This window comes from Dendrobium catenatum, unplaced genomic scaffold (assembly GCF_001605985.2).
Source record: "Dendrobium catenatum unplaced genomic scaffold, ASM160598v2 original_scaffold_169934, whole genome shotgun sequence".
NCBI lineage: Eukaryota > Viridiplantae > Streptophyta > Magnoliopsida > Asparagales > Orchidaceae > Dendrobium > Dendrobium catenatum.
In genome coordinates, this window is record NW_021488357.1 from 93,576 (window position 1) to 112,198 (window position 18,623).

Genomic DNA, 18,623 nt, shown 5'->3' on the forward strand with positions numbered 1-18,623 from the left:
TTTTATATTATTATGTCTACAGTAAATTCTGTTACACTCAAATGTATAAATAAGAGGCCGAAGAGTGAGCTTAGTTTAGCAATTTAATTTTCTGATACTCTAGAATTCTTTTCTCTGTGTATTTTTCTACTCTCTTTTCACTATTTTCTTAGTATAGCTCAATGTAATTCACATATAAATCTAAATAGTAAATATAACCATAACTTAAATTTATGTAAGCTTGGAGACCACTCATAACACCAATCTACTCAAGGCCATCATCCTCAAAGATAGCCCATAATCTCTTTTCATCATAATCACCAATTTTTTAATCTTCAACATTATTATATGATTATAATTTTAATATTTATTTTAGAATTTCTTTTCTTTTTCACATTACTTGCATCTCTTATTTATTTTTGAAATGATATGTAATTTTTTTTGACAAAAATAAAATTTAAATTTTCATTTTAATTTTGAAATTAATGATAGTATTTTTAATAAAAATTATGTGTGCATGCTTATCATAACTTTGTTCAAATATATTCTTAATAAAATGTATGTGTAATTAAAATAATATTTAAAAAATAACAAACTAATATTTGTATAAATATTTAAATATATAATGCAATTATTAAACAATCAAAAGAGCAACATACATTAAAAGAACCAATTAATGTTCCACAAAATCTTCTTTCATAAATGAAGAGAAATACTTCAATAGAAGATAAGCAATACAAATTTATTCAAAATGACAATATACTAACCAATAATATATTTATATTATTGAAACCCCTCGAAAAACTTGTAAAATTTATAATTTAGTTGCATACATCCAACTTATCAAATTTACAACGGTCGACAACTGGGGATATATTTGTAATAACTAATAATATATTTGTAACAATATTTTTTTTATAAAGTAAATACTATTCTAATAAATCTTTAAGTGTGATCCTGAGAGAGTGATCTGCAAGTAAACGGTTGACCCTTTGGGTTGGGTGAAAAGAGTCCCAAAACACGTATTTGTCAGCATTGGCACACGTGTGGAGATTGTACTGATTGCACAAGTATCCCAGCTCGAACTTCCCAGTGGCACAACAGCCTTCACCAACGTTCTCAAATCCTAATATAAATATATTAATTAAATAATCATTATCATCATTAATTATATATGAAATATGAATAATATTATTGTGAAGATAATTTTTAATATTAATATATTTTTATTTTATAAGAAAATAATTTATATATTATTTTTTTATGTTTATGAAAGTATCTTGTAAAATATATAAAAGTCTTCAAACAATAGTCAAAATTGATTTATCTTATTATTTAGCTTATTTACTTATTAAGATGAGTTTGAAAGTTCTTAAATTTATGCTAAGATTAGTGCTATATGTAATATTTTGAATTACACTAATCAATCACAATGCAAAGTTCAAAATTTGAAGCTAGTCCTGATATATTTTACGTTCAAATATATTATCATAATTTTTTTCCCTTAATTAATGTTTTATTTGTGACAACTTTCTTACTGTTTTCTAAAACATCTTTATAGTACACAAATTTATAGTAAAAAATTACTTTAGAAAATAGTAAAAAAATTATCCCAAAGGAAGCTTAAGGGTTCATTTGGGATGACTTTTTAATTTTTGTATTAAAAAGCTGCTTATGAAGCAATAAGAAAGCCGTCCTAAACAAAGCCTAAGATTTTATTTGGGACAACAATTTTCTAATTTAAAAATTAAATTTTTTATATTAAAAAAATATTTTAAAAAGTAGTAAGAAAGCCATCCCAAACGAAACCCAAATCTCATTCATTTAGAACCCACCCAACTTCACCTACTAATAATGATGCAATTCTTAATTACTCATAAATTTGATATTAATAAATAGCCGAATAAAGCATTAATTATTAGCTAGCACTTAAAAATATAATAATAATAATAAAAAAAGGTAAGCTTACCATACTGCGCAGGATTCTGTATCATTCCAAGAATAACGTCATAAATGCGGTCAACCTTCAACCACAATCCAGGCAAAGCAGCTTTCATCTCAGCAACCATGGCTTCCACCTTCGCATTATGCTCCAAAGCCACCTCATTATACTCGTCGTTACACTCACCCATACCGAACAAATTGGCGGTTCTCTCCAGCGGAAGACAGCCTATCGGGCTAAGACCGGTTAGCATAACCTTCCTCGCACCGAGGCGATAGATTTCGGTGATGAAGTTGGCGGTGAGACTAACGAGGAAGTCTTGGTACTGACCGACGGTGAACTGCCTGAAGCGGCCGGTGACGAGAAGGAAGTAGTTCTCGAGGAAGTCGTTGGTGCCGATGCTTAAGATGTAGAGGGCTTCGGTGATGGTTCGGTGGGCGGCGGCGACGCCGAGGTATTGGCGGAGGTGGCGGTGGTATTGCTTGAAGTATTGAAGTTCTCTCCACAGAGGTAATACGTTCTGTTTGATGACAACAGAGAGACAGAGGTGAAGGGCGTTTGATTGCATGAGAGAAAATATATCAACGTAAGCTCCAAACCCTTTAAATTTATTTTAAAATTAATAAAGACTTTAAGGGCTTTAAATTATATTTTATTATATTTCGTATTATGATATATTTATATAATTTTGTTATATTTGAAAGATGATTACAATATATTCAAACTTAATTTTGTAAAATTGAATGAGGTCATCAAGAAATAAAAATAAAATAAAAAATTATTTGTCAATTTTTTTTTTGTTTCCAATTTTAAATTAGTTGATGAAATTGTGTCATTTATAATGTAATTTTACATTTTAAATATTTTTTTCTTGATTTATTTGATGACATGTGCCAATTAGAATGGTATTTTGTACTAATTTGTTTTTACAAATATAATGATCATTGGGCCTGACTTTGGAACATTATGGTGGTCTCACAACAAATGGGCTTTTTTGGGCCTGACTTTTGCTTTTTTGGGCTGTTTTTAATATATTAGAAACTGGCCTTTAATTGGAAAAATTTCAATTGGGGGCTTAGGGTATTAAAATGATGGTGTTTTTTACTCGTTTTTTTTAAAATTATAATTCTTCATGTGATGCTTCATTTTTTTTTTTTTTTATCATGTGATGCTTCATTCAATGAACACTTAATCCATCATTGTTCTTCACAAAAAAAGTAGATAAAATCTTAAGTAAAGGTGAGGGTGACCTAAACTTTTCATGTATCTTAAGTTTTCTCTTGGAATAATTACCTACACTAAAACAATGGATTGCATTTTTTTTTTGTTAGAGTTTTTTTTATGGGTTTTCTTTAAAATTATTTTTGCATACTTCTAATATGTTTTAAAATATTTATAGTAGTTGAGAGAGTTTAATGTCTTAATTTTGTATAAAAATCTGTCATGTGCATATGAATATTAGAAGACTGTAAGAGATATCAAAGTTCTAGATAAAAAAATATGAAAAAAAATTCAAATTTACAAGGCTTTAACCCAATTGAAGTAATTCATTTTGCAAATGAGATTACAACAGTCTGCACTCCTCAATTGGAGAATATGTGATTATAAAGCATAGAACACTAACTTAATCTCCTATCATTACAATAGAGAATATTAGAGGAGAATTAAAAGGTGATAATAAAAATCAAGAGATTGAAGTTAAAAAATGATAGTTAAGAGATAGTGGTTAGATGATGATATTTTGAGGATGGAGGTCAGGCCATATTAGTTGGACAATAAAAGTAGGATGATGATGGCTAAGAGATAGTAGTTGGGTGATGTCATTCTGGAAATTATGGTTAAGAAATCAAAATGGGGCGATGAAAGTCGATTAATAGTGGTTGGGAGGAAATTGTCGATGTTGATCCATTGGATAGGGCTATGGAGCCTCTCAGTCTTTCAAGCTCTTTCTCATTATAGCTCAATTTCATTATAACTCAAGGTTTTATATGGAGAATCGTGATCTATTATACTTGGGTTGCACTTTGATAGTTTACCAAAATCCCAAAAAATTTTATCGAATGACCATTTTGATTCCCTCAATCATATATTTTTTTCTTAATATTAAGTTCTTTAGTAAAATCACAATTGAGTGATTATAGGCTTATAAATTTTTGCTCATCGAGATACTTATTCTGAATATATACACATGATTTATAGATAGTTTTATCAATTAGACAACTATTTTAAATTATACACCAAGTGTTTAATTTATGCTCATTTAGACTCAAATCAGAAAACTTTTAGTGCAATTAGACTTTGACCATCGAAATCTTCAACTCAATTATAAATTTTCAAAAATTAGAGTATATATGATCCTAAATTTAATTTTGGAGGTTTTAAATTCAAATATTATATGAGGATTCCTACTTGAGTATACCTATTTTTTAGTGATGTATCATTTTCTCACTCATGTTTAGAAGTTGAAATATATGACTTTCGAAAATAATACCATACAAAAAATGCACTCTATATACTTAGTCAAGATCACATTATGATAACTTATTAGTAATTGTACGTACTAACATGCATACATAGAGCTATAAATGACACTCGAAATTTTTATATAGTCCATTTAGTAGAGCATTGATCTTCATCATAAAAGGGGCTCATTGTCCCCATTTGGATGAATTGAATTTGAGGTGGGGAATATTTCACCTTATTTTTAAGGCTCCAATTATCTTATCTAAAGGAGTTAATTTTCCTCAAATGTTGGTGGAGTTCACACAAGAGATATTGCTTGTTGCAATGACACATATGTGCCACAGTGATATGTGTTATAACTTAGAATTCAAAATTAAGTTTTACGTAATATGATTTTTTGATGATAATTAAATATTATTATTATGATTACTATTTTCTCCTAACATATATTGAATATATTTCTATTTATTTTATATGTATTAACATTTTAGAGAAATCATACTCCAGACTACTGATGACTTCAAGACAGAGTATAATAAGATTTAATGTAATAAAGTCAATATTTTTTATTTTCTTGAGTTTGAGAGTGTGTGATTATAATTGAGTAATTGTGCACACACACACACACATAAGGAGAGAGAGAGTTTAAATTGGAATTCAATTTTTTTGACCCTTTTCATACTGTACGATGTCAGTTCGTACAGATACGAGATTAGCTTCGTATAAGATCGTACAGATGAATTTGAACTATTCATACAAATAATCTTAATATTGTACAGATGACTAACAGTATACAAGATTAGCTTCATACCAAATCATCCAAATAAATTTTAAATGTTCGTATTGACGATCTTAATATTGTACAGATGACTAATAGTGTATGAGATTAGCTTCGTACAAGATCATCTTGATGAATTTTAACTATTTGTACAAATGATATCAATATCATATAGATGATTGATAGTGTACGAGATAAGCTTCGTACCAGATCATCTGGATGAACTTTAACTAATTGTACATATGATCTATAAATTATACAAATGACTAACAGTGTATGAAATAGTGCTTGTACCATATCATCCCATAATTTTTTAATTATCCATACAAATGATCCACGATCGTACGGTACGATCTAACTCATTTTCACTTTGAAACATTCAGTTTATAGACAATTTTTCTTGTCTTTCATACATAAGGGTCCTAAAAATTGACACTAAAAAATCTTGTTGTGAATTTCTCTTAAGAGTAGATAAAGAGAGTGTTTGAGAGAGTTTTTGAGAGTGAATAATGAGAGATGTTGTAAGAGAAAATTATGATGGGATTAACAAGATTACCCAAAGGTAAGGATCTCTTATTTGTTCTTCAAAATTTTGCCCTACTTCCTTGAAGGATCTTGAGAGAAGATTTTCAAAGAAGAACATGATACTCTGTCATCACAAAAAGGGTGAGAAAGGACATTGGTACTATGCCATCACTAGTTGGGTGAGAAAAGATGTTGTTAGTATGCCATACTCATTGTTCAAATATATGTTGATTATATCTTGTTTGGATCCACTAATAAAAATTATTGCGATAATTTTTCAAAAATAATGAGTAGTAAATTTGAAAAGAGTTTCATGGGAAACTTAAGTTATTTTCTTTGTTATAGCATAAAGTAAAAAGAGGATGTAATATTTCTTAACCAGTCGAAGTATATTAAGGACATCATCAAGAAATATGAAATAGATAAAGCTAAACAAATGAGTACACCAACGAGTTCCTTAGTGTAGTTAGATAATAACTTTAAAGAAAATTTTGTTGATAAAAATTTTTGAGGAATAATTGGATCATTACTTTACTTAACTGCTAACAGACCATATATTATATTTAGTATTTGTTTGTGTTAGATTTCCAATTGATCCAAATGAATCACATTTGATTACTGTGAAAAGAATTCTAAGATATATTTTAGGAACTCAAAACTTAGCGATATGGTATCCTAGGCATTATTCTTCTTTTGAAATCATTAGATATTTTAATTCAGATTTTTCAGGATGTAGGGTTGATAAAAAAAGTACTTTTGGAACTTGTTAATTCATTGGAAACTCTTTAGTTTTCTGGTCTAACATAAAACAGAATTCAGTAGTACTTTCTATTGTTGAAGCCGAATATATTACCTTAGGTAGTTGTGTGGCACATGTTCTTTGGTTAAAATAATAACTTATTGATTTAGGATTTTCTATTAGCACTTCAAATTTTCTATAATAATACAATTGATATATGCATTTCAAATAATTCTATTCAACATTTTAGAACCAAACATATAGATATAAGACATCATTTTATTAGAGATCATGTGTAGTCGAAATGATAAATTGAGCTACATCATGTAGCTATTAAAAATCAAATTGTAGACATTTTTATAAAATCACTTATTTTTGAAATGTTTAGCAGCTTAAGAATTAGATTGGGTGTGATTGATATTCATGCTTAAAAAAATTATAATTTTGCAAATTGGATTTATAGTGTATTTCATGTATGTTGATGTTTTGGTTAATTTTTTGTTTATATTTTATTGATGTTTGATTGTTCCTCTATTTTGATTTTGGAAAAAGAGTTTTGTTTATCATATCTTAAGTTACTTTTTCATTCATACTGTCCGAACCACTTTTGTATTGTACGAATTCAATAGATTGTACATAATACTTTTCCTGAGTTGAGCTATGAAAATAAAACTTTTGTAAGCATATTGTACTGTATGATGATGTCATTGTCTGTATGATTGGTTAATTTTTTTGTACGAATGAAACAAAAATTTCCAATGATAGTTATTTTCAAAGATCATATATACGAAATCGCATTTTGTCTATACGATCCTGTGGTCAGTTGGCATGGGGACGATCTCAATCATTTGGTATGAAAATTATTACCAATCGTCCCGGATGAACACATGTTCATGTGTACGATCGATTTGGTAAAAAAGTCATACGATACAACTCCTCGATAATTGTGTATTAAAAAAAGTCATTTCATCACATTAACTATTTTGGTCGTTTCCATTCGTACATACAAAAATATTTTCCGTCTAGTACAAAATTAAAATTGTATGTACAAACCTCATATCATATTGTACAAATTCTCATGATTTTATTAAATTGAAGGCCATGCTTTGAGTTTTTAATCATCCTTTTTCTTTCAAACTTTCTTGTGCTCAATCTTTTAGAAGATGACAAGTAGTAGCAAGTGTGTTATGCATTCTAAGGGTTCTTTATCTCAGTCCAATCAACCAGATGATAGTTTTCTTTCTCAAGATAATGAAGAAGCATACCAACGTTACTTAGAAGCAAAGATGACTCCATCTCATCTTCTCATTCAAGAAGACATCAACTTTATCATAATGCCCCTTTTTGCTTCTACCCAATTTGCCTTCATTCTCACTTTGATCCATACCTTTCATTCTGATGCCTTTTATTACTTTCTTGCTAATCTTAAAATGCGACAGAACCACACAATCATATCTTATTTTGTTCTTGGCCAAAGGGTAGATATAATTAAGGCAGATTTAGGCACATATTTACACCTTAGAAATGAGTGTGTTAGAGTACACACTATGACATCAAGAGAGGATTTTGGCTGGTTCACTATAAATCAAACCCTTAGAGGAATAACTTCAGTCAATCGCTTACCATGTTTGTACACTCTAAATCAAAATGTCAGGATCATTCAATAGGTGTTGAGAACTTCAATTATTCCTAAAGTTGGTGATCGTATAAACCTTACTCCTTTGCTTTCATAGTCACTTATATTATAATGTAAAACACTCCAATTGATGAAGCCCAGTTGATTCTGGACTACATCAATAAACTAACGGACATTAGACTTCATTCCACTAGAAGGAAGAATAATGTGGCTTTAGGACATCTAATTGCCTATATCCTTGAGAAGAAGTATAACCTGATTCATCTTGATCCACCAAACAATTTTCCAATCTTCTTTACCAATGCTTCTTTTTAGTCTATTTTTCACCAAGATCAGGGAGATGAGGGAGATGAGATGGGAGGAGAAGAAGAGGCCCCAACACTTGCACTTGCTACTGGACCTGAGTAGCATTTATATCAAGAAATGGTCTATATGTTTGGTTGACTTGTGTCTCACTTTGATTAATGATTTGATCATATTGAGACTCTCCAGACCAACAGGATGCCAGAGGGAAAATTGACTCAGCCAACACTCAACTAGCTACCATCAATAACTACTTTATGATGTTCGCCCCTCCTAATCCGCCTCCAGATCAAGATCCTCCAGCATATTAGTTTTCATTTTATGTTGTAGTTATTGTATGTTTTTGTATTTTAGTTTTCATATGATGTCATTTGAATTTTTTTTATATTTGTTTTTGTTGTATTTACATTTGTATTCTTAGTTTGTTCTTTTTTAAAAGAGAATAGATTAATGTTTGCCTAGTGTTGAGATTAATCTTCTTGAATTATTTTAAGTTTCTATAAACTAATCAAATGTAATTGATCTATGTAATGAAATTTTAAAATACTTTGCTCTACAAATTAATTTCCTTGCAAAATTTAATTTCTCAATATTTTTAAATTAAATTATGATTAGATGTAGATTATAAGATCATCTTCATGTTCTTATAAACAAATATTATTTAACTATAATTATTACAAAATAGATATCTTGTTTGTTAAATTTGTTTTTTAATGTGTTTATTTTTGTTAATTATTGGATTTTATTTTAAGATTTATTGATATAGGAAAGACCAAAATTGTAAAAGATGCACACAGTTTGTTGAACTTGAAACGATGTACAAAATGTATTATAAGTTTAAAAGATGTGCAATATTCGTCAAAATGAAAAGAGGTATAAAATTAATCCAAATTGAAAAGATGCACAAAGCGTGCCAACACTTGAAACTATGTGTAATATTATCAATTGAAAGTATCATATAATTCTTTCCTTTATATCTCTATTTCTTACACAAATCTATTCAATCAATAATAATTTCCACTATTAAATTAGAAACTAATTGATCTTTGTTTCATTATTTTTATAATAATTATTTTATTTGATAGGTCTAGAACGAACAATGAACCTAGTTGACATTTCTTATCTTAATTATTCTTTGATTTAAAATATGAGACTTTCCTTTTTCACATAAGGATATTAATATTCTCTTTGCAAATAGTTTAAAATCCTCTTATTCATCATCTATTAGATTTGTCAATAGTAACTTACTTTTTCAAGAGGTACTTCCCTTTTTATTGTTGTCAAAAGAGGGAGTCCTTGCATATTATTTGTTTGATTGATTTAATCAAGTGTGTTTGTTGTGTCTGGTGTGTATGTATTTTATTGTTGTGTTTGGTGTATATGTGTTTTGTTGTTGTGTTTGTTTGGTGTGTATGTTTTATTTTTGAATTTATTTTGAATTTGTTTTGTGTTTTGGTTTTTACTTCATTTGGGTTTTTGAAATCCCTTATTTTTAATTAAGCATTTATTGAGGGGGAGCTTAGGAGAAAAAGGATATTTAATGTTAATTCAAATAATAATTATTTTATCATCATAAAAAAAGGGGGGACATTAATGAAACTTAGAATTCAAGATTGAGTTTTATATAATATAATTTTTTGATTATAACAAAATATTATTGTTATGATTACTATTTTCTCATAACATAGATTAGATATATTTCTATTTGTTTTATGTGTACTAATATTTAAGAGAAATCATACTCCGGACTACTGAAGACTTCAAGACAGAGTATAATAGGATTTAATGTAATGAAGTCAGTAATTTTTATTTTCTTGAGTCTGAGAGAGTATGATTGTAATTGGATAATTTTGCATACACACACAGATGGAGAGAGTTCAAATTGAAATTCAAAATATTAAACCCTTTTTGTATTGTACGATGTCAGTTTATATAGACGACTGACCTTATACGAGATTAGCTTCATACAAGATCATCCATATGAATTTTAATTATTTGTATAGACGATCTTAATATTGTACGGATGACTAACAGTGTACAAGATTAGCTTCGTTCCAAATCGTCCAGATGAATTTTAACTATTCATACTAACGATCTTAATATCGTATATATAAGTGATAGTGTATGAGATTAGCTTCATACAAGATTGTCCAGATAAATTTTAACTGTTTATACAGACCATCTCAATATTATACAGACGACTGATAGTGTACGAGATAAGCTTCGTACCAAATCATACGAACAAACTTTAACTAATCGTACAGATAGTTTGTAAATATTACAGATGACTGGCAGTGTATGAAGTAGCATTCGTACCATATCATACCATGATTTTTTAACTGTTCAATCCATGATCGTATTGTATGATCTGACTCGTTTTAACTTTGAAACATTCAGTTTATGAATAATTTTTCTTGTTTTTCACATGTAAGGGTCCTTAAAACTAGCCCTAAAGAGTATTGCTGTGAATTTCTCTTAAGAGTGAATAAGGAGAGTGTTTGAGAGAGTTTTTGGGAGTGAAGAGTGAAAGATCTTATAAGAGAAAATTATGAGGGAATTCATAAGGTTACCCAAAGGTAAGGATCTCTTATTTGTTCTTCAAAATTCTACCCTACTTCCTTGAAGGCTCTTGAGAGAAGATTTTCAAAGAAGATCTCGATACTCTCTCGTCATCAGGAGGGTGAGAAAGGGCGTTGGTACTCTTCCTTCAGAAAGGATGTTAGTTCTCTGCCATCACTAGGAGGATAAGAAAAGATATCGGTACTCTGCCACATTGGAGAGGTTTTGTAAGGGCTTCTTCACCTTACTGTAGGAGCAAAAGGAGAGTCACTTGTGTTTAGTGCAATACCTAGAAAAGAAGTATCCAAGGACTTGTCGTAGGTCTAGTTGGACCAAACCACTATATAATTTGATTTTATTATGTTATTTTACTTTATATAACATTTTTTATTTACAGTACTTTATTATTATTATGGTTGAAAAATATTTTGTGATAATCTATTTCTACAAATAACTACATATTTCAGGATCATTGAGGAAAATTTCTTAAAACAATTTTCTAAAATCCAAGAGATTTTTTAAATTATCAATTCACCTCCCTCTTGGTTAGCCTTGGGACAGTTCTATTAAGTCTAACAACATACATGAACTTTCAATATGGAGATGATGGTGAGGATAGTCCCCCTAAAAATATTAAAAAATTATTTCATACATTAAATTTTCAAAATTTAAGAAACTTTTGTGGTTAATTTTTCTATTCTATTTTGAATCTTGCTTTAATTTTTTTATTGGATGATTGATAGAAGTTATTTTGATACAAATCTATTCTATTCTAAATATTTGATTTTTTTTTTTATTTTTGCTCAATTTAGAAAATTCACTACAATAACATAATTCTTTTGATATATATAGGAGATATCAATTTCTTGTGAATTCTATGTATGTGATGGGTAAAAAAATCAATTTAGATCATCCAAGTATTGGTGTAATTAAAGGATTTGGGCACCAAGACATCCATGTTCAAAATTTTTCAAAATTATTGAGAGAGAGAGAGAGAGCACAAGTTTTAGATGCCATAATCATGTTTAGGAGAATGTTCATTCCATCTAGAAAGGGTTGTTTGGTTTCCCATATCTGATTCAACAGTTATGCCCTAGAATGGGTGTTAACCACATTTGGAGTCATTCACAAGGAAAAAATTATATTTTGGGAGGAGATTTAAGGAGGGAATAAAAGAAGTATTTAGATCATTTTGGGATACCTCTCTTAAAATATTTGCAAATGCAAAGGCAAAAATAGGAGGCAAATAAGAAGGCGTCGTTGAGAGAGAACCCACCATGTATTTTGTACATGTCTTCCCAGATGTTTCCTAGGTGATTAACATATTCTAGTAGAAGAACTCCCTGACAACCCGTAACAATGAAGGCTAATCCATGAATGGTTGCCTCTTCTTCCAAAAGAACTTGCCAATGGAAGGCCTATGCTTAGCTCGAGCATATTAATGAGAAGGCCACCCTTAACAAGAATTCCAAGGACACATATAGGTTATAAAATTTCAGGGAGTTTGTAAAGTATAAATTGTGTATTCTTTGTGATTAAATTTAGTAAAATATATTGTTTTTGTTGTGTTTGTGCATAAAATATATATGAAAAGGCAAAAATTATAAGTGTTGAATAGCGTTGCGACACCATCATCAAAATCACCATTGTGTATACTTTCATAGCACTTTGACACAAGATTCAGACTTGACATCACTGGGTTCTGTGTTTTTCAGTGTCGCGGTGACACCAAGGGTAGTGGTGTCAATTTTGGGTAACGGGTAGGGTTCGGATCGATCCCGAAACTGACCTGGCACAATTCGGGTCAATCTGAACCCGACCCGCTTCGGGTTCGGGTCAACCCGAACCGACACAAATTTACAGTATTTAGCTAAAGAAGCGCATGAAAATGGTAGCCTTCCGTCGCTTCTTCTGATCGTTGACCACTTGACAGACTGGTGACGTTCGATCCGAGTTCTTCGAGCTGCGTCCGTCCAGCGCGCAAAGTGGGACGACGACATGGCCGGTGAGACTGACGAGGCAGATGCAGATGGCTAATAGCCTAAGCGGGTTGCATCTCTTCGAGCCTTTGGTGGACACGACGAACTCATAAGGTGACGTCCGATCTGAGTTTTGACAACTGACGCAACTTCGGGCCTTCGGCAGACGCGATGATGGATGCGACAACTGACACTGCTCGACGCAATGGCTGATGCAGCATCGCTTTGGATGCAACGACTGACGCGCCAGGACAGATAAAAAGCGGGAAACGGTCATTCCGGGTCAAATTGGGTTGATTTTGGGTTTTCGGGTCAACCCGAACCCGACCTATTTTTGCAAACGGGTCAAAATCCCAAACCCGAACCGACCCGATTCGGGTTTAGGTTGATCTGAACCCAAAATTTTCGTGTCAGGTTTGAGTCAGGTTTTCTAGTTGTGTTCAATATTGACACCCCTAACCAAGGGCAGTAGTGTAACACAATACAACATCGTTGCTCCCAACATTTAGCACCATAACACTAGAGTCTCGGGGAAATGAGCATTGGACTGCTAAGACTTGCAATGCCTCAATGCTGAAATTCACATTCAAGTGCCACAATGTCAAATTCTGGAGCACCAGGTAAAGCTGTTGTCAATGCAAAGAGCTGCACCGACTCAACCAAAGGATGCACCATTTTAATCATTAATCGTGCCAAGTTAGCCAACATCATAGCATATCCTATGCTATAGTACTGAGGCACTAGTTCATTTTATACTGCCATAGCGCCATCTTGTAGAATGTCGTGGCACTTGAACCCGTCCATGTTCTTACTAAAAATAGTTTTTCAGTTATGTTGTTTGGGGAGTTCTATCACTTAAGTGAAATTATATAATTTTAAGTGTATTTCTTTAGTGTCCTCCTAGAGGAAATTCTAAGGGAGGCTAGGGAAGTGCACAACACTTTTATTGTAGAGATCTTAGCCTATTTATGTAAGTAATTCTGTGGTTGGAGGAAGGAGTGCGGAGAAAATCATTTGATCATTCTAGATGATAATTTTCTTGATACTTCTCTTGTATCCCTTCTTTTAATGAATGAAATAAAAATGAGTTTGCTTGTTGAATCTTTAATGTCTATCTAATTTCTTAATTTTGGACTGATTATATAAAAAGTATAGTAAGTACTAATGTAGACTCTTATGCCTTAAATAATGCAGTGATGTTTTCAAAAATTTTTGTTCTTTATTTAATGCATATAATGGTCATATGTGTAGTTAATATCTAATGTAATTTATAGTCTTGATGAAAAAATGATGGAATAATTAGGAGTATTAAAACATAATATTGTTATGTCTAGACATATGATGTTTAATGCTCTAGGTTCTATAGAGATAAAAAAATTATAGGAAAGCCATAAACCTTTCTTTCATCCCTACAAGCTCGACAAAGATCTATGGATACATATACTCTAATCCACAACTAAAAATTAAGAGTCTCATTATAAAAATTATATTATTTATATACATTAGTCCAAAATACTTTATTTTTATAAGCATCAAAACCTCCTTACAAGTTTTTCTTTCAGTGACAAAAGCTCAATAACATTATTTTTACCTTTAGTAAGATAAATTTTGCATTTAGATTAATTAGTAGTAGTTTAATTGCAATTAATTATAACATTTAATCGTGGAATTGACAATTTACTCTATCGCTTTATTATTTGATTTGATATGTATACTTGAGTATTTTAGCATGCATTCATTAATTTTACATAAAAAAATATAAGTATATTTTAACTTAGCAAGTCACATTCTAGCCTATCATAATCAAGTTTTTGGCATCATTGTCGGGGAAGTATCATGTCTATTGCAGTTTTAACTATGTTATCGAAATAAGTGCATATTTAGACCTACTTATATCCTATATCTTTATTCTGTTTGATAAAATTTTTAAAAAGCCAAAAGTATTTATTTACTTTTGAGTTTGTGATTTTATTTTAATTGTTTCATCATCATTGCATGCTTGGTAGATCTAATAAGAAGCACTTGTGGTTTGACCCTTAAATAGAAAGGGCCCTTATAAAAATTCAAAAAAATCAAAAGATTTTAAAAATATCTGACTTAGTGCAAGATCAAGACCATTTTAGACCTCTTAGAGAGTATGTTAACCTTCTCATAGAAGGAATCCATCAGAGTATCAATAGACCTACTATTTAGGCTAATAAATTTGAATTGGAACCCTTCATAACTCAGATGGTTAAAAAATCTCAATTTGGGAAAACTCCTATTGAGGATCCCAACATATATTTTGCCAGTTTCTTGGAAATATGTTCAACATTGAAGTATAATGGTGTCTATAAAATTTTGTGTTCCATTATTTATCCAAGATGTAATTAGTTAGCTTAAATTGGTGATGATCTGGTTATAAAAGAATATTGACTTTTATTTAAAAATAGATAATAATATGAATTAAAAATAAAGAATACGAATATTAAAAAAAAGATGAAATTCTTCTATATTAGATCTTGGGGCGTGACATTCACCCTAAAGACTAGCCTAAGGTACTTATCAGGGGCTTTCTTAAGCCATGTTCAACTTAATCTATATGTCTATGTTAGTAATTAACATTCACTTCTTTTATTATTATTTTTATTTTTTAGGTGTAACATTCCTTGTAAACTTCTTAATTTTATAAATAAGGGGTTAAAAGGCATGTTTTGGACTTCAGGCTATTTTAACTACTTTGAGATCTTAGAGCTTCTAAGTTACTCTCAATTCTTATTGATTTCTCTCATGTTTAATGTGTTATACCTATTAGTAAGGTTAGATGTTGAAAATATCCTCTCACTCACTCCACAAAAAGTCACCCTTATTTTAAAAATGAAGATTCACTCTCAAACAAAATTATAGAGTCACCCTTAAATAAAAACATAGTTTCCATGAAAAAAAATAAAAGAGTCAAACTTGCTTAGCAAGGTAAATATATAATAATTTAACACAATAAAAATTCAACAAGTCATCACAAAAAAAGAATAAAAAATCAAAAGAAAAAGTGTATGTTGGAATAAAATGAGAGAGCATGTAATGGTTGAAAATTTTCAATACTTAATATTTTTACTTACTATTTCTACTAGTGAAATTACAAATGGTTGAGCCTACTTTCTCCCAAGAAATAGCATATACATTGGATCTAATAAGAGGTCTAGAGACACCACTTATTTCTTTGCTAGATGGTCACAAGATGAAGTGGTCACATGCCATGATAAGATTTTATCATGATGACTCTAGAAGTTGGTGAGTTGCCATTATCTAAGCCTTAAACTTGGGCATCTCCCTACAAAACATGATATCTTTATCACTTTTCAAGCCATCCTTCTCCAATGCTTTGATCTTTCTCTTCACTTTCTTAGTCTCAACTCTCACATGGGCAAGTTCCTCCTTTAAGGCCTAAACTTGCCCAATAATATTCTCTAATGAAAATAAAAGTGAGATATGGATCTCAACATGATAGAAAATACGAGAGGACTTGTAGGCCATTGGAGTTGTTGTAGGTGAAGTAGTTGAGAGGTTCTAAAGTAGAGACATCTACATGTAATTCATTGTAGGATTGACCTCAATGAATGATACAAACATTGTCATAGAGTGGGCTCCTATAGAGGTAGAAAAATATTGACTCACTATGTTTTTTACTATCAGATTAACCCTATCATATATAATGAAGAATCAGGAAGAGGCAACTTTTTATCTAAAAAACTAAGGGGACTTCAAGTAGTCTATCATTGAGGTCCAAGGTCCTTGTGTACAAGTCAGGTGCCCACTAAGCCAGTGTTAACACCTCAAACTTATTCGATGAGTGACATAAAAACTCGCTTAAGGTCAGGTGGATCATTGGCTCATCGAGGCTAGTGACAATCGAACACATACATGATTCCTCAAAAATTGAAAAAAGAACTCCTTTAAAATGTGAAAAGAGTTCTTTTTTACCATTACAAGTCGCTAGACCGACCAACCTTCTCCAACATGTGCTTGTGGCCGCCCATGGTCTCTACTTAAGAGTGAATTGGTGCCACCTTTATAGCATAAATGATCTTCTAAGGAGAAGCGCTTTCCATCATTTCTACATAGAAAGCTCCCTATAAAGTGAAGACTCATCCAACATACCTTTTTAAAAGAGTCACATTATTAAAGCTAATCAAGGTAAGGGCAACTCTTGTCTTGCTCAACTCCACCAACATTACCTTAGCTACCTCAACTCTTTTGCCTTACTCAGCTTGACTTTGACAACCTTAACTCTTAGTTGTCTATTTTGCTTGACCCCATCATCGTCTTTTCTTCTTCCTCTTCCTCTTCTCAATAGTTTGACCAGGCTTCTTCCTTTAACATCCCCTAGTTTTCGCTTATGTAGAAGTGTCTATCTTAATTTAAACTATTTTTGTCATCATATTTGGAAAGGCTCAAGTCAGCCATCTCATGAGTGAACTAGAATATCACAATCAAAGCAAATAAAGAGAAAGGGTTTCACTATTATTTATAACTAGATATATTGTATGGGTCAAGTTAATGTCATAATGAGAATATTAAAAGAGGGCATTCCACTTGAGGCAATAGCAAGAGTAGAGTAGTAATTATTATTTACTCTCCCTTTTTGTTATTTGATAAAGTTAACAAAAGTTTATTTTGTTAAAACCTTTTATCCTTTTTCACATGTCACTTTCCAAAGAAGTAAACGAATCAGAGAATTAAATTCATATACATACATGCATATGTAGGTAACTCTTAGGCATCTAGATAATTTAATTTCCAAAGGGTACAACAAGATGGAAAACTCATTTAAACCAATGCTTGCCTAAAGGATGCCTTGCGCTTAGAGGGAGTTACAACACTAGCCTTAGAGCAAGCAAGCATTAACCCTAATGGAGCTTACAACATATAAGCTCCCCCTGGAGGATTAGAGTGATGAAGCATTCATTCTGGATGAGTTTATCAATAGAGCATGCCCAGACTGGCCTTTATCTTGAATGACACTCATCCCATAAGGATTCGCTCCCCTAAGTATTTATTAAAAATTAAGGCTACCCACATTCCACATATTCAAAACTATAGAAAGTATGCACCTACAAGAGACTAGCCCAAAGAAATTTTCCTTGAAGACTCAGTTAAAGTATTCATTGAGGGCCTTTTCAAGCCACACTAGGAGCAAATGTATGAACCATACACTTTAGTCCACGTGCCTATATTAGTCTATATTGGTCATACCATATATTATTTTTTTTATTTTGAAAATCGGACCAGACCGGCCGGTTTGATCGGTTCAACCATGAACCAGTCCTATGGCCAGTTCGGTTCGCTTGAAAAAATGGGGTAGCATCAAACCGGTGAAAACCGGTTTGAACAGCTAGACCGTTGAACTGACCCAATTTTTAAGAATCGGCTGGATCAATTAATAATATATTTAAATAATTTACCTTAATATAAAATATTTTATTAAATATTAAATTAATTTAATATGATATAGTTTTCGAAATTATTTTAATAAAATAATCTCATAATATTATCTATTAAATACTAGTTAATAATCCCCACATGATTCTTTCACCCCATGTGGGCTCTTAACCTTTGGATACAAGAAAATATATATAAACAACTAGGGGTGTCAATATTGGAAATGACCCAAAAATCTGACCCAAACACGACACGAAAATTTTGGGTTCTGGTCAACCCAAACCCGAACCAGGTCGGGTTTT

The 18,623-nt window shown here is 31.1% G+C and overlaps 1 protein-coding gene across 1 annotated transcript in view; it reads right to left on the bottom strand.

Annotated features, from left to right (window-relative positions):
- Window positions 1–760: 760 nt before the first annotated feature.
- The window catches only part of LOC110116640 (GDSL esterase/lipase At4g26790), a 23,361-nt gene continuing 5,498 nt past the window's right edge, over window positions 761–18,623 (bottom strand). Inside the window, exons 2-3 of the mRNA XM_020850304.2 lie at window positions 1,949–2,441; window positions 761–1,105 (exon numbers count right to left, since the gene is read on the bottom strand). Coding sequence (XP_020705963.1) covers window positions 909–1,105; window positions 1,949–2,441 — 690 coding nt within the window. The 3' untranslated portion in view covers window positions 761–908. The remainder of the gene's footprint in view (window positions 1,106–1,948; window positions 2,442–18,623) is intronic.